Source organism: Tupaia chinensis, unplaced genomic scaffold (assembly GCF_000334495.1).
Source record: "Tupaia chinensis unplaced genomic scaffold, TupChi_1.0 Scaffold000291_1, whole genome shotgun sequence".
In the NCBI taxonomy this organism is placed as follows: domain Eukaryota; kingdom Metazoa; phylum Chordata; class Mammalia; order Scandentia; family Tupaiidae; genus Tupaia; species Tupaia belangeri.
In genome coordinates this window covers 1,190,998-1,214,048 of record NW_006159776.1, presented here as the reverse complement: position 1 = coordinate 1,214,048, position 23,051 = coordinate 1,190,998, and the positions used below count along the sequence as shown (strand labels likewise).

General features: G+C 37.3%; 1 protein-coding gene across 1 annotated transcript in view; it reads right to left on the bottom strand.

Annotated features, from left to right (window-relative positions):
- Positions 1 to 23,051, bottom strand: part of FSD1L (fibronectin type III and SPRY domain containing 1 like) — a 96,971-nt gene that overhangs the window by 38,061 nt on the left and 35,859 nt on the right. The window contains exons 5-8 of the mRNA XM_027772682.1: positions 18,171 to 18,272; positions 14,274 to 14,296; positions 8,500 to 8,621; positions 1,844 to 2,053 (exon numbers count right to left, since the gene is read on the bottom strand). Of these exons, the coding sequence (XP_027628483.1) occupies positions 1,844 to 2,053; positions 8,500 to 8,621; positions 14,274 to 14,296; positions 18,171 to 18,272 (457 nt within the window). The remainder of the gene's footprint in view (positions 1 to 1,843; positions 2,054 to 8,499; positions 8,622 to 14,273; positions 14,297 to 18,170; positions 18,273 to 23,051) is intronic.

Below are 23,051 nucleotides of genomic sequence, written 5' to 3'. Positions count from 1 at the left end.
TTTCCTGCCAGCCTCCTAGTCAGGAAGGATCATGGGCGCATGCAGACATGGCCAGCATGTTCAGAAGGATGCAGGACTCAAACCCAGGCCTCCCATGTGGCTCCAATATCACACAGGAGTGCCCTACCACCTGTGCCACACAGCTGGGCTACTTTCTTATGACTATTTTTTCTTAAATTTATTTTATTCATGATAGAGAGCAAGCAAGAGAGAGAAATTCCCTCAGCAGGATCTCGTCATACTGTAATCCCCTTTCCTTGGACCTCCAGCTAGTAAGGATCTTAGGCACATGCATGTGCCCTGTGTGTTTTTAGGTCAACCTTGGGATCAGAACCTGAGGTCACTCACACAGCTTCAATCACTGCAATTCAGTTTGCTACTGACTATAGCAACAAGTTGGGCATTGTGATTTTCTTTTTTAAAAGATTTATTTAATATTATTTATAATCATAATTATCATTTTTAATTTGACCAGAGAAAGATAAAGAGAGGGGTAAAGTGAGAAAGCAAGCTTCCAGGTCCAGGATTTGAACCAGTCAGCTATGTGGGAGTCCAGCACCTTAAGCACCATGCAACTTGTCAGCCCACCTTTTGACTTTCTTGATAACATTTTCTTTTCTCTAGTTTATTTTAAGAATACTGTACATAATACCTGTAACATACAGTGTATATGTTGCTGGATAGTTTATATTATCAGTAAGGCTTCTAGTCAAAGGTAGGCTATCAGTAGTTTTTCGAGAGTCAAAAGTTATGAATGGGTTTTTCAACGGTGTGGAGGGACTGAAGGGTGCCCTTAACCCTGTATTTTTCAAGGGTCAACTATATAGTAAAACCTTTTTTAACGTCTTTCAAAAGCCCAACACACAATTTCTAGTACCAACTCACAGCTCAATTTCAAGTATTAAACTTGAAGGTAATTCCAAAATAGTAAAAACAACAGTATTCACGGTATCAGTGAAATGTAGGGTACTGGGTATAATCAAAAAATGAATAGCTTTTTATTCAGCCAGAAAACTAAGGTAAAAATTAAATGTTAGTCTGAACTATTATTTCCAGAACAACCCTCTGCATTTGTTTTACATATATTCTGCTTTAACAGGCTGCAATGTCCAGAATTAATTAAAACAAGGGAAGTTTTCTTGGTGTTTTAAAGAGAACGTCATTTGGGAACCAGCAGTTAGCGTAATGGCTATGTCGCTGGACTCCCACGTAGTCGACCGCAGTTCGCATCTCAGACCCGGTGGCTTAAAACTCACGCCGGGCACGTGTGTGTGTGTGTGCCCAGGATCCTGAGAGGAGAATGGAGGAGAAGGGATTGCAGTGTGACCATCCCCCCTGGGGGGTGATTTCTCGCTTTCTGTCTCTATGTCTCTGTCTGTCTGGCGAGTGCATGCGCCCTATAGCAAAAATCTCTCCAAAAAAAAAAAAAAAAGAGAACATCACTTTATTTTTATTTATTTTTTTAAATTTGCCATGCAGAGGGCGCATGCATTCGCTAAAGACAGAGAGAAAAGTGAGAAAGTAACCCCCAAGGGGGATGACCATGCCACAGACCCTTCCCCTCTACTCTCCTCTCAGGATTTTGAGCACACATGCAGACACAGCCAGCATGTTTTTCAAGCTGCTGGTCTGGGACTCGAAGTGCTCATTCGGCCACATGGGATTCAGCCTCCTTAACCACCATATCACCTGGCTGGCATGAGAAATTTACTTCTGTAATGAATATATAAAAAGTCTTATCAGCCAAAGAAACTTAATAATTTCAACCTTTGAAGTAACTCCAAATATTTTTCACAAGTACATTTATTTTCTGAGAATGAACATTACTGAAATGTCATATTACCTGACAACGTATGTTCAGTACCCTTAATATTATCAATTATCTCCCAGCATCGCTCATCCTTTACACGTGGAAGTCCATCAAAATTGGTTTTCCTATATTCTAGTATAAAATGATCAATCTTATTATCCTCTTCTGGCATTCTCCAAGCTACTGTTACAGAGTTGTCAGCCACCAAACACTCTACAGGATCTATCTCTGGAGCTTTGGGGACTATAAAGAAGAAGAAGAAAAAAAAAAAACAGAAGTCTCATTTCTGGTACATTATAGCATTAGTCAAACACTTGTCATTCAAACTATGCTTTTTCATCCTGCTGTTAAAATTATTCAAAAGCAAATCAGGTTAAGAGAAAAGGTACCCTATAAATGCAAAATAACTATTTTTCAAAGTGCCTTTTATTGCTAGCCTAAAGAAAATCTATGTTTCAAAGTTTTTTCCAAAAACTTATTCAATGTTTTTTAAAATCTTAGATGACAAAAAGCAAATTCAAACATGCTGAGTACAGGGACCAGCAGTTAGCATAATGGCTATGTCGCTGGACTCCCATGTAGTCGACCGTGGTTCGAGTCCTGGACCTGGTGGCTTAAACTCATGCCGGGTGCATGTGCGTGCATGCCCAAGATCCCGAGAGAAGAATGGAGGAGAAGGGATTGCGGTGTGGCCATCCCCCCTGGGGCGTGATTTCTCGCTTCCTGTCTCTCTGTCTCTGTCTTTCTGACGAGTGCACACACCCTATAACCAAAAAAAAAAAAAAACTCTCCAAAAATTTTTTAAAAATAAAAAATAAAACAACAAAAAAACCATGCTGAGTACAAAGAATCAAGAATGACTTGTTACTTCTGAACACATACTTTTAATGTCATTTCAAAGAGCTGTAGAATATAAATCAAATCAGTACACAAAAATAAACTATTTTATATAAGAATTATAATTTCTCAGCACAAAGAAAAATAAATTCCTCAGTTGCCCAAAAACACAATTTGTTTTTTGTTATTTTATTTTATATTTTATTTCTTTTCTTCTCTTATCTTTTCTTTTTGGAGAGATTTTTGCTAGAGAGCATGTGCGCTTGCTAGAAAGACAGAGACAGAGACAGAAAGCAAGAAATTACCCCCTGGGGGGGGATGGCCACTCCACAATCCCTTCTCCTCCATTCTGCTCTTGGGATCGTGGGCATTCACATACACTTGCCTGATATGAGTTTAAGCCACTGGGTTCAAGGCTCAAACCGCGGTTGGCTACATGAGAGTCCAGCAACATAGCCATTGCGCCAACTGCTGATCCCTTGTTTTTAAGTTTTTTGCACCTGAGAGACAGAGATAGTGAGAAAACACACCCTGCGGGGAGAAGGGATGGTGGATAACCTGGTTCAAGTCAGGCACAGGTTTGCCCATGATCCAAGGCTGGCTGAGAAAACCAGAGACACAATCTAAAGAAAAACTTCAAAAATTTTAGATAGCAGATGTTTCAATTTGCAAAACAAGAAAGAAGAGAACTTATAACCATAAACTAGATACTCCCAAAGGATCCTTTCACAGGAAAAATAAATCCTACATAAGATACTTTTCTTGTGTTGTAATGCTGAGCTTTTATAAATAAGCCAGTGCTTTTCAACCTTAATCACTGCAAAGGTCATCTCAGGTCCCACACTAGACTTCTTCAATCAGAATGTATTCTAGATTTGTGTGCATTTTAAAGTTTGAGAAACACTGGTCAAGTTTATCTTCCTGAAAATGAACTCCCTTTATAGCCTTACTATCAAGTTACCAAGCTTCTTGAGGTATGTATGATATTTTAGTCACAGGAGGTGTCAACATTTCCTGAAATGAATCTTTTTTATCGTTAGGGAGTTGTGACTGTAAAAAAGGCCTTTCTGATGTTATTGAGCTGAAAGTTTTCTCCATATACCTCCTCTACTTGGAAGTAAAAGGGGAAAAAACAATCTCAAATGTTTAAGATTATAATCCCATGACTAGGTTTATATTAAAAAACTGTATTGAAATTGTGCATGTTTAAGGTACACATCACAATGTTCTGACACACACAATAAATTGATTATAATGGTCAAACTAAATAACTGTCTCCTAACATTAATTTCCTTCTGTATTCTTCTTTTCAACAAGTACATTTAGATATTTTAAAAAGAATTCTTTTTCTTTATTTTATTATTATTTCTTTTCAATTTCACCAAAGAAAGAGAGAGAAAGAGTGAAAAAGCAAGTTGCCAAGTCTGAAACTCAAACGGCAGTCAGTCATGTGGGAGTCCAGCTTCTTTAACTACCACACCACCTGCTGGCCCCCAAGTACACTTAGATTTATGCTTAGCAAATTTCAAGTATATATTAGGTCTTTGGGAAAGTCATAACATATTTTTCTATGCAAAAATGCATCATGACTTTCTCTACAACCCAATGTAGTACAGTTCAACTATGTTCCCATGCTGTATACTAGATCTCTAGAATTTATTCCTCCTGCAAAACTGAAACTTTGTACCTTTGACCAATGCCTTCCTATTTCCCTAACACAGTCACCCCTCATAACTGCCTCTGCTCTCTGCTGCTATGAGTTTGGTTTTCATAGATCCCCCATATAAATAAGATCATGCAGTATTTTTCTTTCTGCACCAGGATTATGTCACCTAGCACACTAACCACAAGGTTCAACCATGTTGTTGGAAATAGCAGGATCTTCTTCCTTTTAGCAGCTAAATAATGGGCCAGCAGGTGGCATGGTGGGTTGAGGTGCTGCACTCCCACATGGCCGACCATGGTTCAAGTCCCAAACCTGGCAGCTTGCTTTCTCACTCTCCCTTTCTGTCTGTCTGTCTCTCTTTGGTCAAAATTGAGAAATAATGATAATAAATTTAAAAATTAAAAATAAAGAAATCCTAAAAAAAAGCCCAGCTAAATAATACTCCATTTCTCTCTCTCACATGCACGCATACACACAAAACGTATACCACAATTTATTTATTCATCGGTCTCTTAGTTTTTGTGACTCACTCTTCAATAAGCACAAAAGTATAGGTATCTTTTCAATATACTGATTTATTTGAGATATTTTCTCAAAGAGGAGGTTCTTGCATCATATCATCCTATTTTCAATAATTTCAGGGATCTCTAAATTGTTTTCCCTAACAACTTTTTTTTTTTGCTATAGGGTGCGTGCGCTTGCCAGAAAGATGGAGAAAGACAGAGAGATAGAAAGCGAGAAAATCACCCCCCAGGGGGGATGGCCAGGCTGCAATCCCTTCTCTTCCATTCTCCTCTTGGGATCTTGGGCACGCATGCACATGCGCTCGGTTTGAGTTTAAGCCACTGGGTCTGGGATTCGAACTGCAGTCGACTACATGGGAGTTCAGCAACATAGCCATTATGCTAACTGTTGGTCCCAAGTTTTATCATTTTTTTTTTTTGAGAGATTTTTGCTATAGGGCATAGAGAGACAGAAAGTGAAAAATCACCCTCCAAGGGGAATGATCAGGCCACAATCCCTTCTTTTTTTTCTTTTTTTTTTTCAGTTTGTACTTAATAACTTTATTCTAAAAAGAAGTATAGGACACTATGGTTTGCTGACCCCACAAAGAAAAGGGTAATAAATCACTTAGACTACCATGTAACCATTTTCTAAAGCCCACTGCCCAATCAGAAAGCCAGCCCATTTCTTGGACTGCTAGATAAAAACCCCTGTCTCTAGCCCCTCTTCAGCGACCCATTTGGGCCCCCTTCCATTACATTCAAAGCTCTTTCTCCTTCCCTAATAAACTCTGCTTTCCTCTCTTCTGTGTCCGCGTCTCTAATTCTTCGGGCATGTAGGACAAGAACCCACACAGGTGTTGGGTCTGATCACCCAGCAGGCCCTGGAGGCCCTCACTTGCTCTACGGCAGAAAGGTCAAGGGCAGCACTCCTCTGTAGAACCGCCTCAGCTCTGTCTACAACCTGGATGATGCAGAGCCTGTGCTTGGGTTTGTCCATTCGCTCAACGGCCGGGATTACAGGTGCTGCCATGTAGAGGCTTCAGGCTGCCAAACATTCACCAGTGGGAGCTGCAGTGGCGGGCCTCTGCCTTCCCTGAGATCTGTTAACAGACACCCTAATTCCGACTTGCACACCCTTCTCTCCAGGTAGTCTTCGGCCCCGAGCACACACAGTCTCCCTCCCTCCCACCCCCGGTGGGGAGGAGGTGGGGGGCAGGCCACAATCCCTTCTCTTCCATTCTCCTCTTGAGGTTTTGGGCACACACACACACTTTTCACTCTCACTCTGAACCTCTCTGGTCAAATTAAACCAAACAAATAAATAAATAAAGTTAAATAAAAATAAAATTTTTAAGAGAGATTTTTGCTATAGGGTGCTGCGCTCACCAGAAATACAGATATAGAAAGACAGAAAGTGAGAAATCAGCCCCCGACCACCACCACCACCCGGGGAGAAGAGCCACATCACAATCCCTTATCCTCCATTCTCCTCTTGGGCCACCCCTCAATCTCTTTTCTTCTCCTCCCAGGTTCTTGGGATGCATGCAGAAGTGCCTGTCCAGAGTTTCAAGCAACGAAGTCTAATAGGAAAACAAGGTCAACCACGTGGGAGTCCAGTGATGTAACCACTATGCCATCTGCTGGCCCCCATGAATCCTTGTTTTTAATCCATTCAGACACCCTGTATCTTTTGTAGACAGTTTAATCTCCTTATTAAAAGTAATCTTTGATAGGGAGGAATTTACTATTGCAATTTGGTCAACTGTTATCTATTGTAGTTGTTTTGCCCCTCTTTTTCTCCCTTGCTGTCTTTGTGTTCCATTATTATGATTATTGGTATTGATGGGCTTGCCTTTCTTTTCTTCCTTTGTGTAACGTCTATAGATATTTTCTTTGCAGTTACTTTGGGGCTAACGTACACTATCTTACGGTTCTAAGAGTATATTTTAAACTTGTAATAACTTAGCTTCATTTGCATACAAGCACTATAGGTGTCTAGTTTTCCTTTCCCTTCGTTATATACTACCAACATCACAATTTACATTTGTTTATACCGTGTATCTGCATACATAACATAGCTATAATTATTTTCAATACTTCTGTGGCTTAACTTATATACTTGAATTAAGTGATTTATATGGGCTAGCCCTATGGTTAAGGGAGTTGATCATGTAGTTTGAGACCCACACCTGGCGGCTTGGAAAACATGCTAGGCACATCTGCAAGCTGTGGTTTGACCGTTCCACATGGGGAAGGGGATGCTTTGCCACTCTCCGTCTCTCCATCTTTCTGTGGCAAGCACATATACTTTTTTTTAAGTGATTTATTCACTACCATTGTAAAGATACAGTATTGTTTCTATGTATTTCCCTTTACTTATGAGTTTTATAATTTCTTATGATCATGTTACTGGTCAGTGTTCTTTTATTTCAACGTGAAGAACTTCCTTATCATTTGTTGTAAAGCAGCTCTAATGGTAAACTCCCTCAGCTTTTGTTTGTCTAAGAAAGTCTTTACCTCTCCTTCATTTCTTTTTTTTTGGAGAGTTTTTTGCGTTAGGGCACATGCGCTCGCCAGAAAGACAGACAGAGACAGAGAGACAGAGAGACAGAAAGCAAGAAATCACCACCCCCCCCAGGGGGGAATGGCCATGCCACAAGCCACAATCCCTTTTTCCCTGTCTGTCCCTCTCTGGTGAGCACATGGACCCTCAGGCAATTAAAAATAAAAATTGAAAAAAAAATAGAATAACAACACATTTAAAGATTAAGGAAATGAGGCAAGTTAAGTAATTTACTGAGGATTACACAGCAAGTAATCAGCAGGATTCAAATCTAAGTAGTCTGAACCTTAACACCCACTGTTAACCACCATGCTATATACTGTATTTCTCTCTGGCAAGCTAGTAATAAAAGATATTCCTTAATGGGATTCTTTTTTTTTTTTTGGAGAGGTTTTCTTTTTTTTTTTGCTATAGGGCGCTTGCGCTCGCCAGACAGACAGAGACAGAAAGCAAGAAATCACCTCCCAGGAGGGATGGTCACGCCGCAATCCTTTCTCCTCCATTCTCCTCTCAGGATCTTGGGCATGCACACACACACGCCCAGCGTGAGTTTTAAGCCACCGGGTCCGGGACGTGAACCACAGTCGACTACATGAGGGTCCAGTGACATAGCCATTACGCTAACTGCTGGTCCCTCCTTAATGGGATTCTTAAAATGTAATTTTTAAGGGACCAGCAGATGGCATAATGGTTACATCGCTGGACTCCTACACAGTCAACTGCAATTTGAGTCCTGAACCCAGCAGCTTAAACTCGGGCCGGGCACATATGCGTAAGTGCCCAAAATCCCAAGAGGAGAATGGAGGAGAAGGGACTGCAGTACGGCCATCTAGCCTGGGGGGAGGGGGGAGTGATTTCTTACTTTCTGTCTCTCTGTCTCTCCAGGCAAGTGAATGCACCCTACAGCAAAAATATCTCTCTCACTCAAAAAAAAGAATCTTTAGTACTAGTAAAATAATTCACTGAAAATAAATATTAGCAAATTTAATTATTCCTTAGTGGAATGAAGGGGAGGGGAATCACTATACTTCTTCAGTATTTATATAGCAATGTTCATTACAGAAAAATCTTAGAGAAAACATTTATACAAAATTTTATATGCAATACATGTATTTACCGGGCAAAAACTTCAAAGTTTGTAGTATCTGTCTTTCCTGGGAGAAATCCACCATCAGATGAGTCATGTTGTCACTGACTTTTGGTTTCAAACAAAGGCGAAAGGCTGAAGCCATTGTGACTCTACAGTAAACAAACATATTTTTAAAATAAAAGAATGTGAAGTATCAAATTATGTTTTTTATGTATAAAATGAAATGACAGAAATTATTTCATTCTAATGATTTCAGAGACTTAAGGGTAAAAAATCAAATATAAATTTGCTCTTATTCTTTGGAAATTAACTAAATAAAAACTGCAAAATACCTTTTAAAGAAATTTATTTAAGATACTTTTTTAAGATACTTTTAATGAGTTTCCTCTAGTTAATTTTTATAAAATTTCATATATATTCAAATATCACAAAAAGCAAATATCCAGTAACAGTATCTTTATCAAGCCCAACACTTATCTGAGCCTCTGTACACTCAATCTCACTGACTTCCTGATGCCAGCCTCACTCCTTTTCATATGCCAAATACACCCTGATTCAAACATTCTCCTTTGTATTCATAGCTATCTCTTGTACTCTCAACTAAGTTAGATTGACAAAATATTGTATAGCTTGGTAGTTGCTAAATAGGCCATGGATGACAGAGAAATAAAATCACAATCAGTGAATACCATTCAACTAGGTGTCACTCTGATCTATCAACATGAGACATAGAAGGACACTATGAATAAACAGCCCTGTGAAATTATATGCCACTGATTTAACAGGAGTTCAATAAAAATTTATTAGATGAATGTGAAATAAGGGAGAAAAAAAGAAAAAAGCCATATCAGACCTCACTTTAACCAAACATATGAGGAAATTGTTATGAATTTAAACTAGAAATTAAAAGAAACTCTTGGGGCCAGCAGGTAGGCATGGTGGTTAAGGGCACTAGATTCCCACATGGCCAATCAAGGTTCGAGTTCCTGACCTGGCAGCTTGCTTTCTCACTCCCCCTCCCCCCCCCCCCAACCTCTCACTCATTCTGTCCCTCTATGGTCAAATTAAAATAAATAAATAAATAAAGTTAAATAAAATAATTCTTTAAAAAAGAGGAAACTCTTGCTATCAATTTGTAATTTTATCTCAAATTTCTACTTTTCATATTACAGTAAATTTCTATGAGTATCATAAATTAAGCCCTTTACTATCTTTGGTTAAAGAATGATACAGTATAAAATAGTACGCAAGTACTGAATATTGTCTTCCTAGTTCACAATTTGGGAGAGGAAGTAATGGAGGAACAAAAGAAATACTAGGCCTGGTCAATATGATCTGTTAAATCCACCCTAAAGATAATAGGATAAAAAAATCCCAAACTTGTATTCACTTCTTTTGAGATGAAAAAAGTCAAACTGTCACTGTATTCAGTTCTCTTACTTCATTTTAAAACTAGGAAAATAATTACTTCATCTTTTAGTAACAATGAGTAAACGACAGTCTATTTATCAAAAAGTGCCTATGTTGAAGTACTGGGCCACTGGAAAAGTCATGATGCATGATGCAAAAACATAACATCGGGACCAGCAGTTGGCATAATGGCTATGTTGCTGGACTCCCATGTAGTTGACTACAGTTCGAGTCCAGGACCTGGCAGCTTAAACTCATGCTGAACATGTGTGCATGTGTGCCCAATATCCTGAAAGGAGAATGGAGGAGAAGGGATTGTGACTTTTCTGACAACCCAACACAATATATGGGCAAGGGAATGCACTGAATACTTCCTATGTGCCAAGTGTAACACTATTTCACACGTATTATATTAAGCTATTGATACTCAAATCACAAAATTTCGAGTTATACCAATAAGAAATTAGAAATAAAAGCCAAATATTACATATGTTTTTCTTAACAGTAGCTTTATTTAAAGATTTCTGAAAGATTATATTTAGATTAGGCACTTAAATGTTCACTCTATCAGTGAATGGGCCTCAATCTGTCTGGTTTATTCTAAACCACACTATTTAAATATTTACAGAGAAATGTTGAGGAAAAACAACATGGAAGTATTTTAGAGAATTTTAAGTACGAAACTCATAAAAATGTGTAAAACTTGATTAAAAAATCATGGCCTCAAAGAAAATGAATGTCCTCCCAAAATACATCAGAAAGCTTTCTTATTCAAAGCTTAGGGGACCAGCAGTTAACGTAATGGCTATGTCGCTAGACTCCCATGGAGTTGACTGCAGTTCAAGTTCCAGACCTGGTGGCTTAAACTCATGCCGGGCATGTGTGCGTGCGTGCCCAAGATCCCAAGAGGAGAATGGAGGAGAAGGGATTGCAGTGTGGCCATCCCCCCTGAGGGGTGATTTCTCGCTTTCTGTCTCTCTGTCTCTATCTTTCTGGTGAGCGCACGTGCCCTATAGCAAAAACCTCTCCAAAAATAAAAATAAAAAAGTTTAGAAAATAAGAATAAATTGGGACCAGCAGATGGCATGGTGGTTAAGGCATTGGACATTCCCACATGGCCAACCCCAGTTCGAGTCTCGAACCTTATAGCTTGCTTTCTCACTTTCTCTTTTGCTTTTTTCTTTCTTTCTATCTCTCTCTGGTCAAATTAAAATAGATGAATGAATAAATAAAATTATATAAATAATTTTTAAAAAAGAAAATAAGAATAACTCATATTCTCTAGACCTAAACTTAAAATGTTATATAAAATCTTTAAAAAGACTAAGCTTAAGTTTATTTTTTATTTATTTTGTTTAGGTTTTTGCTATACTTTGCACACACTCACTGGAAGAGACAGAGATAGATACAGAGAAGCAAAGTGAGAAGTCATCTCCCCCAGGGAGGATGGTCACACTAAAATCCCTATTCCTCCAGTCTCCTCTCAGGAATTTGGACGCATACATGCGCTCAGCATGATTTCTGAGCTGCAGGGTCTGGGAGTAAAACCACAGTGGGCCATGAGAGAGTTCAGCACCTTAACCACCACACGACCTACTGGCCCCCTAAACTTTTATTTTAAACGAACATATTTAGACAACTGTGACTCAATGCCATAGCTAAAAATTTAAAATTCATAAATAAAAGTCTATACTACAGGATCCATGTGGTTAGATATGGCTTAATTCTCTTTGACTTTCTTGGTTTTCTAACAGTAAAAGCTGAATTCAAGAATCCCTTCGTCCTAGATTTATTTTGCAAAGCAAAAATAACTACAAAACATACGGAAACTTTTAATTTCCTTAAACTACCTAACTAATTTGAGTCTCCTTTTCATGACCTCTATCAAGAACTAAAACCTCCCACAATATACCTTAACTAATCATCTTCCAACATTACTGAGTACCCCAAAGTATCCACCAGTGATTTTCAAAGTTCTAGAGATATACTTTTTTTTTTTTTGAAGAGGTTTTTGTATACAGCAAGTGTGCTCAGCAGAAAGACAGAGAGAGACAGAAAGCGAGAAATCACCCCCCGGCGGGGATGGCCATGCCGCAATCCCTTCTCCTCCTTTCTCTTCTCGGGTTCTTGGGCATGCATACACACACGCCTGGTGTGAGTTTAAGCCACCAGGTCCAGGCCTCAAACCGCAGTTGACTACATGGGAGTCCAGCGACATAGCCATTACTCCTACTGCTGGTCCCAAGATATACTATTTTTTAAATCTTCTCATCTCCTGTTGCTCCTCTGCATAGCTTCTATCACAGCAAATGATAAATGTTGAATTTTCACAGATCATATGTTATATACACCCTCTCAGAACACATCTCTGACCTTATACAATATTCTTTTCTTTGCCTGATGAAAATAATTATTTTATTATGACTATATGTTTAAATTACTTTCATATTATATAACAGAAATGATGGAATTCTAGAAGCTCATTTCATGAGGGAGCACCTAAAAACTAGAATAAGGACATGATGAAATTAAAAATCAAGTTTAAGAAATTGAGCGGAGACCCAGAAATGTTCCTCAGGCAGAAAGTAAAAATATTGTAAATATATATATATATAAAAGTAGGCTAAAAACAAAACAAAATGAAGTTTGCCCTAGTAAAAATAAGGAACTTTGACTCTCATTTTCACCTGGATACTGATAAAATCAAGCCAAGATGCTCACTGAAGAGAGAAGGACAAAGAAGTCAAGCTTCAGTGAACAATGTATCTACGAAAGTTGTTCATAAAATTAATTTCTGGCCAGGGCCAGCAGTTTAAGAGGTTCAAGTCCTGGACTGAGTGCATGTGTGTGCATGCCCCAAATCCTACGAAAATGGAGAAAAAGGGATTATGGCACGGCCACCCTTTTGGGGGGGGGGGGGGGAGTTCTCACTTTCCTTCTCATTTTCTCTCTCTGGTGAGTATACCTGCCCTATGACAAAAACCTTTAAAACAATTTCTGACAATCTGGACAAAGAGAAAGAGATCAGGAGTGAGGGTAGGATTCTGTGAAACACAGAGCCATATTACAGGCTCTTGAGAGGAAGGAGAGAAGATTTTGCAAGATTATCTCACAAGGTCTTTGCATAGTCTTTAGCTGATTAGCAAGTGATTTCTAATCCAGTAACCAGAAAGAGATAGAGTGGAACAGGTAGCTAAACAGGAAGCCAGAGTGCAAGGTGGATTACTCAAAGCAAATACACAACCCAAATCCATCTATCCCAAAAACGATGTGAGCATCTATTCCTCTATTATGTTTCACCTTCAAATTCTTATAATCTTTCCTACAGCCAGGATTTCTGAGAATGATCCACATCTTTAATCAATTTCGGACATAAATGTGCAAAAAATTTAAAAATTAGTATCCGTCCTAAGAAAACTATGACCACCATGGGAATCTTGCTCTAGTCAAACAAAAGACTACAAGAGAAATGGATTTTTTCAACCAAGATTAACAATGGACATTCTAATTTTCACACAATCCAAAATGAATATTTTTGTGAATTATCTGACATGGGATCATTTAATCTTGAGCCCTACTTGAGTAGTACTCTGAAAAGTTGTACCTTTCAGAGAATCTCATAAGCCTCAGATGAAAAAACCTTAAGAGACAATGTTACTACAGTCAATGCTTGGTGACTAGATGGGCAGACCAAGCCCATTCCTTCTGTGTTAACACAATCCACATACTGCTAGCAGCTCCTTTAGAACTCCACTACATATTCACTACAGCAAGAACTAAATTCCCTTTCTTAATCCTGAATCTATCACTGAGAAAGTCGACACTTTTAACTGTTTTCTTTAACTTTCTGTTTCTATAAAATATAAACTAGATAGCAGTGGCATTAGAAATAGAGATGGCACCAGGAACAGGATGGAATGAGAATACAAAGGTGTTAAACAGGAGGGCAGTGAAATAGGAGAACTTTAGCCCTTGAGGATTATTTTAAACAGTCTTTAAGACTGAGATTTCTCAGAAAATAAGACCCATCTATATTTAAGAATGACAAAAAAACTCATTCCAGAAACACATATATATATTAATTATTCAAAATAGTTCCCTCTCCATTAGTATAACTAATTAAGACTTTTTCTAAACTAAAACTAACTATATCATTATGGCAGAAATGAAATTCTTTTGAAAGCAAATTGTCCACAATATGTTTTTTGAAAAATCACACTTATATATTGGTTATTTGAAATAGATATGCAGAGGACATTTTCTTTATTTCGTATTGAGCCACTGAGTATTTTTATTTTAACCAACAGAATTCTAAGATAAAAGTTGTTTCTGAATTTCATTTCTGACTTCAATATCAATACTTAAGTAAAAATGTAGGTTTTATACCATACCTATCCTTGATCTGTCTGGCAGCCTTGGAGCAAATCAGGGAGAAGAGAAAGAAGGCAGTTAGTGCTTTTCATGCAAGTTTCAATGGCAGTGACATGCAAGAAAAGTTAGGATATAAACCCTGTAATAGATTAGTGCATATTCACCAATATACACATTGGAGGACATCTATATGATTCACATAAGCTCACTTAATATGTTAGAACTATAGTAGAAAATCCAGACCCCATATAAATCACCTTAAAAGGAGGAAAATTTAACACTTTAAACTAATTCCCGATAACTCTATTTTGTCTTACCTTAAGATTATCAAAACACAATCTCTACTTTCATGCAGCCTGACATTCTTTAACTAGAACAATCAGCCTCCTTCATGCAACACACATTTCTATATATTCTGATGGTTTTCTTGTACATTTTGAATTTGCTCTCTAGTTTTTCTTCAGGCATACCTTTCACTACATTATAACAGTGTCTACTATTTTCTCTATATGCCTTCATTGAGCAAGGACTTGCATTCAGAGCTTGCCTATTAATATATGCCTACTATATAAAAATAAGTTGTACTTCTACACTCCCTTACTTCAAAGAATGAAGTTGTAATGGCAGAAATTCAAACAAGAAGAGACCAGAGAAATACTTCTAGTGATAGGGTCTTTCCCTCAGTTGATTTCATAGGAGCTGCTAACTGAAACCTACTATATACAAAATCTGTCTTTCTTTTTTTTTTTTTTTGGAAATGCAAGTAAAAGTTTAAAAAGAGGATGCTATTATTACTTGGTTCTGTACAATGACAGAAAAACAAATAGAAACTACTGTCCCATTATGTTTATATACGATATACATGAATGGGTTAAGTCTGTCTACCCATTCTGGGATTTAGTATTAGAAAGCTTGCTCACTGATACAAGTCATATTCTTCAATGTTATTTTACCCATATGTGGTTCTTATCAGTTTTACTGTTTTATCACATTTCCTAATTGGTTCTGAACTTGGTTAGAAGAATGCTCATAACCTTTACATAACCTAAAAATATAAACACCATTCAGGTCTCTTGAACTGACCGTCATGATTCAATTTTCAAATATCTTAAATTGGAGGGGCCAGCAGGTGCCACAGTGGTTAAGGGCACTGGATTCCCACATGACTGACCACAGTTCAAGTCCCAGACCTGGTGACTTGCTTTCTCACTTTATCTCTCTCTGATCTCGGTTTCTATCTCTCTGTCTCCCTCTGTCTTTCTGGTGAGCGCACGCGCCCTATAGCGAAGGCCTTTCCAAAAAAAAAAGTAAAATTGGTTTCTGATTTGAAATCAAGTCATTACTTGGATACTATTTGGACATACAAAGAAGATACTGCAAATAGCTCTCAGCTAAACATTTTTCTTGAAAAATAAACTCAGATTTCTGGCTAGGAAACACTGGCATATAATTAATTTCACCACATGTCCAAACAGCTTAACTCACTGTGTAGCACTACGAAGTGCTGGAAGACAAGACTGAAATAGTAAGACAGAAGCAGTAGCAAAGTGGCATATTAGGAAAATACATGTAAGTCACAATGTGACTGACTTTATCATCAGCTTTCTAATTTATAAATAGCTAACAAATTTTAACAAAAACAATGTTGGAAAGAGAAAGGAAAGCAAAAGAGAAAAGGATGGCATTTATAGAGGATGGGGAGAACTCTGAAAATGCCAATAGAAAGAGACACTTCAAAAAAATGAGCTTTTATCTGTTTTTCCAGGCATCATCCCCTATTTAAATGTAACTGGATTTATTACTTTTGAGTCCATATATCCATATTTTATAGTTTTTCTGTGTTCTTTCTTACTTTTGCAATTCATTTATTCTTGCTGCTGACTGTGCCTTCATTAATAGCTGTCCTATTCCACTAGAAAGGGAATGTGGTAATAATGAGGGAACACAAGGGAAAAAACCTGAAAGTTAAGTAGGACCACATACAAATGAATAGTCAACAAATTCTGAAGAAACGATCATGAACAAAAGATATCAACTCTTGTCTACAAACTCCATGACACTTTCTATCTCTCTCTCTCTTTTTTTTTTTTTAAAGATTTTATCTAACTTTATTTAAATTTGATGAAAGAGAGAAAGAGAATGAGAAGGCAAGCTGCCAGGTCCAGGACTTGAACTATGGTCAGTCATGTGGGAATCTAGCGCCCTTAACCACCATGCCACCTGCTGGCCCCAGGACACTTAACTTTCATGACTCAGATATCTTTGGCTTTCTGTATGTTTCTTGGCTACATTCTAGTTATTGGAGCATGAGTGCGTTCCAGACAAGGGACATATTTTTAAAGTACTTCAAAATATAATACATTTCCTCTCATAATTCCTCTGTGTAACAACTCCTATCAAATGCAAAAGTAAACTTATTTACAACCCATATCCAATCTTAAGAATTAACTCAGGGGCTTGCAGGTAGCATGGTGGTTAAAAGCACTGAATTCTCAGATGGTCAACTACGGTTCGAGACATGGGAGCTTGCTTTCTCGCTTTCCCTTGCTCTCTCTCTTTCTGGTCAAATTAAAAAGTAGTAATAACAAATGGAATTAAATAAATAAATAATTCTTTTTTTAAAAAAGAATTAATTCATCTGCTGGTTTACAGAAAAATAACTTTTGCTTTATTTTGCTAGAAGAAGGAATTCCTTCCATCGTAGCACAATGGAAAAGAATTAATAAGGTTTAATTTTAAAATACAAAGATGTAAGCTGGAGAATGTTATCTTCTCAAGGAAGTTTTTTTCTATCTTTAAGTTCACAGAAAAATCATAAAATGAAAACAGTAACTGGACACAAATGGCTTACAAAACCACTTTACTAACTCCAATGGAGCTCACAACATAGTCCACAAAGATAATATAAATAACATCAAACTCATCTTGATAACTACATAGTAATATTTTGCTAATTATGTAGTTTTATTTTTTACCATTTTCATACCATTTTAATATATTCTACATCCCCGAGTTTTGATAAACTGAAAATCATTTTTAAAACAACCCACTTAAGGGACCAGCAGGTGGTGTGGTCGTTAAGGTGCTGGATACTCCCACACGGCCAACCATAGTTCGAATCCCAGACCTGGTAGCTTGCTTTCTCACTTTCTCTCTCTGTTTCTCTCTCTGGTCAAATTAAAATAAATAGATGAATAAATAAAATTAAATAAGTAATTATTTTTTTAAAAAGAAAAAAACATCCCATTTAAAGAGTTAAAATATACAATTTACAATCCCACTATTTAAGTTAAAACATTAGCAAGTTCTCTATTCTTTATACTTTTATACCAAACGTATCCTTTAAATAAACCTATATTATCACATTTAATAAAACATTCAATTACTTAAGCTCAGCAGTGAGACACTTGTATCTAGTAATACATTTCTCAAGGTTACAGTGCTCAAATGCATCAAGTGATAATGTTTTCCCAATCAGCTCATAGAAAGGAATACAAAACTAGTTTCAAAATATGTTAATAGCAATAGCAATTGTCTTTCCTTAGTCATGAAATGTTTATAACAAATGCAGGACTCAGTTCAAGTACACAAGTGCCTTTGGAACAAATCATAAACAGTGATGCAACTGGAAAAAAAAGAATGACTCATCTCAATTTAATACTAAAACAAATTTCAACTGAAATAATTAGTTCATGACCCCCAAGATGCATACTTCTACATATCTGCTCTGGAATAAATGAATAGCTAACATTTTACTTATCAAAAAATCCTAAGCCTTTTTTTAGTATAAGAAAAGACCAAATGAATCCAAAATTAAAGGGGTTAACACTTTTTTTTATTAACATTACTTTTTTTTTTTCTAAGTATAGTAGTGTTTTTTTGTTTCTTTTTTTTTTTTTTTTTTTTTTTTTTGGTACCTTTGAAAATTCTTCAGGTTCCTTTATATCTAATGACCTTGTTGCAAATTCTAGTAGTTCTTCAGAGTTCTCCAGGGCATTATTACATTGACTAAGCTGACTCTGAGGAAAAAAATAAACACCAAACATCATTAAAGTGAAGTTTCCCATTGCCATTAAAACCTTAAATACATATGGTTATAATGAATTTAAAATGATTTTAATAGTAGTAATTGATAAAAACTTCAGAAAGCTACTGACGCAGTATAGTCATAACAGTCATATATATAAAAACAGTCATATATATATTTGTAGTCAATTATATTAATGCCATGCACTTAACTTTTTTCCATAATTTATCCAAAATACCTCATTACCTCATGGCATACAGATAAAGATACAATCATTATTTACAGAACAGTCTATATATTGCTAACATATTAATTATACTTAATATATTCTTTCTTGCTCAATCCTCTCTCTCTCTCTCTCTCTCTCTATTTGTAGGTCTGAAATTGAGTCCAGTCAGACGAAAAAGACTGTTAGAGATACCTTCAAACAAAGAAAATTTCTAAGTTCTTAAATGTATCTGAGACTCTTTTTCAGAATATTTATTGTCTATTTTATTTAATAATTACTTATTTTTCTCTTAAGATCAGCACTAAAAATAAACTGTGATGCATTTTACTGGTTTCTGATGGGTTCTACTGTTTTATTTTGGGTAAGTAGAATAATTCAGCCATATTTTGGGTTAAAACTGTTTTTCATGTATTTTTTTAAAATAATTCTCAAAAAAAAAAAAAGAGTAAGTTTTGGGACCAGCAGTTAGCGTAATGGCTAAGTCGCTGGACTCCCATGGCTGGACTCCCACGTAGTCGAATGCGGTTCGCGTCCCGGACCCGGTGGCTTAAACTCATGCCGGGCACGTACGTGTGCGTGCGTGCCCAAGATCCTGAGAGGAGAATGGAGAAGAAGGGATTGTGGCGTGGTCAACCCCCCTGGGGTGTGATTTCTCACTTTCTGTCTCTCTGTCTGTCTGGCGAGCACACGTGCCCTATAGCAAAAACCTCTCCGAAAAAAAATTATTTAATCTTATTATTGTTGTTGTTATTTTAAAATTTGCTATAGGACACATGCATTCACCAGGGAGAGACAGAGAGAAAGAAAAAGCAAGTAACCAGGTCTGGGACTAGAACGACAGTCAGCCATGTGGGAGTCCAGTGCCTTAACCACCACACCACCTGCTGGCCCCAGGTTTTCATGTATTTTAAGAACCTAACCACAACTTCATAAAAATACTACTTCCCATGAGTAAACTTGGGCGTTCCAAACAAGAATTAACGAACTATCATTTGAAATGTCCCAGGTGAGATATTGCAGATGAGCTTTATGAAAGGTGTAAGCAAAATCACTGAGAACAAAATGGTTGGTATGAATGGCCTATATACAAACAACGGGGCAGACAAAATCAATGTAGTGTTGAAGTCCAAGATACCAAGAAGAATAAAGAACATATCTCAAGGAATTTTGAAAAGTATGAGTCCAATATGAGATCAAAGCTTGAGATAAAATAATGTATTCTGTGAAAATTCTATGGATTTGTTTGGAAGTCAACGGTGAAAGCGAAAAAAAAAAAGGATGAGGATACAAAGGGATTCCAATTAAAGAGTACTAATTTACTAGTTTTCAGAGAAATTATGAATAACTTTTGTGAACATAAAGGAAGGACAGAAAATCTCTACAACCTCTGACTAAAGAAGGAAACAGCATCAGTAGACTACATGTAATTCTTTTTTATATTTGCTTTTTAAACTAACCCAAGAAAGCTTTATGGTTGCATTTTCATTACATTGATACCACCATGGCCTTTTTTTTTAAAATCCCAACACAAGACCAAGCTCAAGAATAAAAAGTTATGTTTCAATAAGTCATAGTCTTATTTTGTAACCACTTATTTTCCCTTTATTATCTCCAAATTACCATTTCTATAAAACTACTGTGGGGGCAGAAGATGACCAGCAGATGGCATAATGGATCTGGTGGCTTAAAACTTTAAAACTCACACCTGGCACACGTGCATGTGTACCCAAAATCCCGAGAAGCAAATGGAGAAGAGGTCGGGGTGATTTCTTGTTTTTTTTTTTTTTTTGACTGCGGCATGACCATCTGCCGGGGGGTGGGTGGTAGGGGTGATTTCTTGTTTTTTTTTTTTTTTTTTCTCTCCTGGGAGCACACATGCCCTATAGCAAAAATCTCAACAATAACAACAACAAAATACATACACACACACACACACATACACACACACACACACACACACACACACACACACACACACAGCCAGGGGCCAGGAGGTGGTACAGAGGCTCAGGTGGCTGGATCCCACATGGCTGACTGAGCAGTTCAAGTCCCTGACCCAGCAGCTTGAAAGTCATGTTGTACACGTGTGTATTCATGCCCAAAATCCCTAGAGGAGGATGGAGAAGGGATTATGGCATGGCCATCCCCTCTGTGAGGTGATTTCTCACTTTCCCTCTCTAGCTTGCTAGTTCTCTCCCTCCTTTTTTCTCTCTCTCTCATGCAGATGCTATAGCAAATTGAAAAAAAAAATGCCAGAATTTTTGTGGTACTAAGAGATAAAAATTAAGAATTATGATGGATGATAAAGTGTAAGCTAAAAAAGAAAAAAAATGGAATTGCTGAAAAAAACCCATAGAGTTCAAGTGATGATACAAGAAAAAACAGTACTAACATCCTTGCTATCATTCCTTCCAGTGAGTATTCAAAATGTTTCTCCTGTTTTAAATTACCTATCAATGTTCAATTACTAATAATGAATTTGATAGAATATGTTATCAAAAGCCAGAATAAGTTTATCATATTACAAAAAAAAACAAATAGTTTTTTGGAAGACTTCTATGAAGCAGATATCAGTTGCAAAAAAATTATTATGTTCATTATTATAATTAAGACTGACAAAACCCCGAGTAGATAAAGTTTATCTGAGATGCTATAATAATAGGAGTTTAGATAAATTTATGATCTAATTATATATTGCTTGAAATTTAGTTAACTAAAAACCAGAAATTTAATAGTTTACAACACCAATAAATGCAGTCTGTTCTAAGATGACCACTATAGATATTATCTGTGTCCACATATATCCAGCTCTGTTTACTGTTATCAAGAAACAAGTTTTTTTTAAATTTATTTATTATTATTTTTAAATTATTTATTTTGTTTAATTCCATTTATTATTATTATTATTATTATTTTAACTTGATCAGACAGAGAGAGAGAGAGACAAACGGAAAGCAAGAGAGCAAGCCTCCTGGTCTGGGACTTGAACCACAGTCAGCCATGTGGGAATCCAGCACCTTTAACCACCACTCTACTTGCCGGCCCTAAGGTTTTTTTTTTTTTTAATTAGTAAAAAATTTGCTAGAGGGTGTGTGCACTTATCAGAGAGCAACAGATAGGGAAAGTGAGAAACCACCTTCCAGGGGAGATGATCATGCTAAAATCCCTTCTATTCCTTTTCTTTTAGCATTTTGAGTACGCATGCACATGTACCCAACACATTTTTCAAGCCATTGAGTCCAGGACTAGAACAATGCAGTTGGCCATATGGGATCCAGCTGCCTTAATCACCATGCCACAGGCTGGCCCAGAAAATAAGTTCTCACATACAAAAAACTATTACAATTCTAGAAGTCTAAAGACCTATTTTAAACTAAAGATTCGCAATGAGTAGAGACATACATTGAATTCTGAAAATCTCAATCATATGGAATTAAGAAAAGATAATACAGGCCAACCATTGACGTGGTTAAGGCAGCTGAATAGCAGATGGCTGACTGTGCAGAATAAGAACTGGAACCAGTGGCTTAAAAACACTCCACAATTTGGGGCCAGCAGGTTGCACAGTGGTTAAGTCACTGGACTCCCACATAGCCAAGTGCAGTTCGAGTCCCAGATCTGAGGGCTTGAGAGCCATGCAGGGCATGTGTGTTTCCTTTTTCTCCATTTTTTTTCTTGTAAATGAATGAATTCTTTATTCCTTTCTCTTTCTTTCCTTATCAAGCCATTCTTCCCTTAAGGCTCCTTAAACCAGCTCTTAAGGAACTTATTCAGTTCCCTTCAGAAACCCTCTACATTGCATACAGCTATATAGTACTTAACACTATTTTAAAATCAGATAGTCACCTTATACATTTCTGCTTACTCTTATACATTCTAATCTCTTTGGTAAAAGGTCTAAATTTACTTTCTTTTGCTCTTCTTCCAAATTACCTTCCTAGTGGTGTTGGTGGTACAGTAGTAAGCAATAGAGGCCTTCCAAATTACCTTCAAATGTGAAATAAGGGAGGCTCACTACTGCACACCCAAAATCCAGCATAGTAATTCTTCCTAGATTACTTAAATTTTACTGAATGAATGCATGAAAACTAGATAGAAGCAATAAAATAATATGACTTACTCTATAAATTAATAAATTATGCTAATGAAAGACCCTCTAACTAGTTCTCTTTTTTTTTGGGGGGGGGAGATTTTTCACTATAGGGTGCGTGCGCTCGCCAGACAGAGACAGAGAGATAGAAAGTGAGAAATCACCCCCCCAGGGGGGATGGCCACGCCACAATCCCTTCTCCTCCATTCTCCTCTCGGGATCTTGGGCACGCACGCACACGCGCCCGGCGTGAGTTTAAGCCACCGGGTCCGGGACGCGAACCGCGGTCGACTACGTGGGAGTCCAGCGACATAGCCATTACGCTAACTGCTGGTTCCCCCTCTATCTAGTTCTCAAATGCAAGTTTTTAAAAATGTATTATTGGGGGACCAGCAGTTAGCGTAATGGCTATGTGCTGGACTCCCATGTAGTCGACCGCGGTTCGCGTCCCC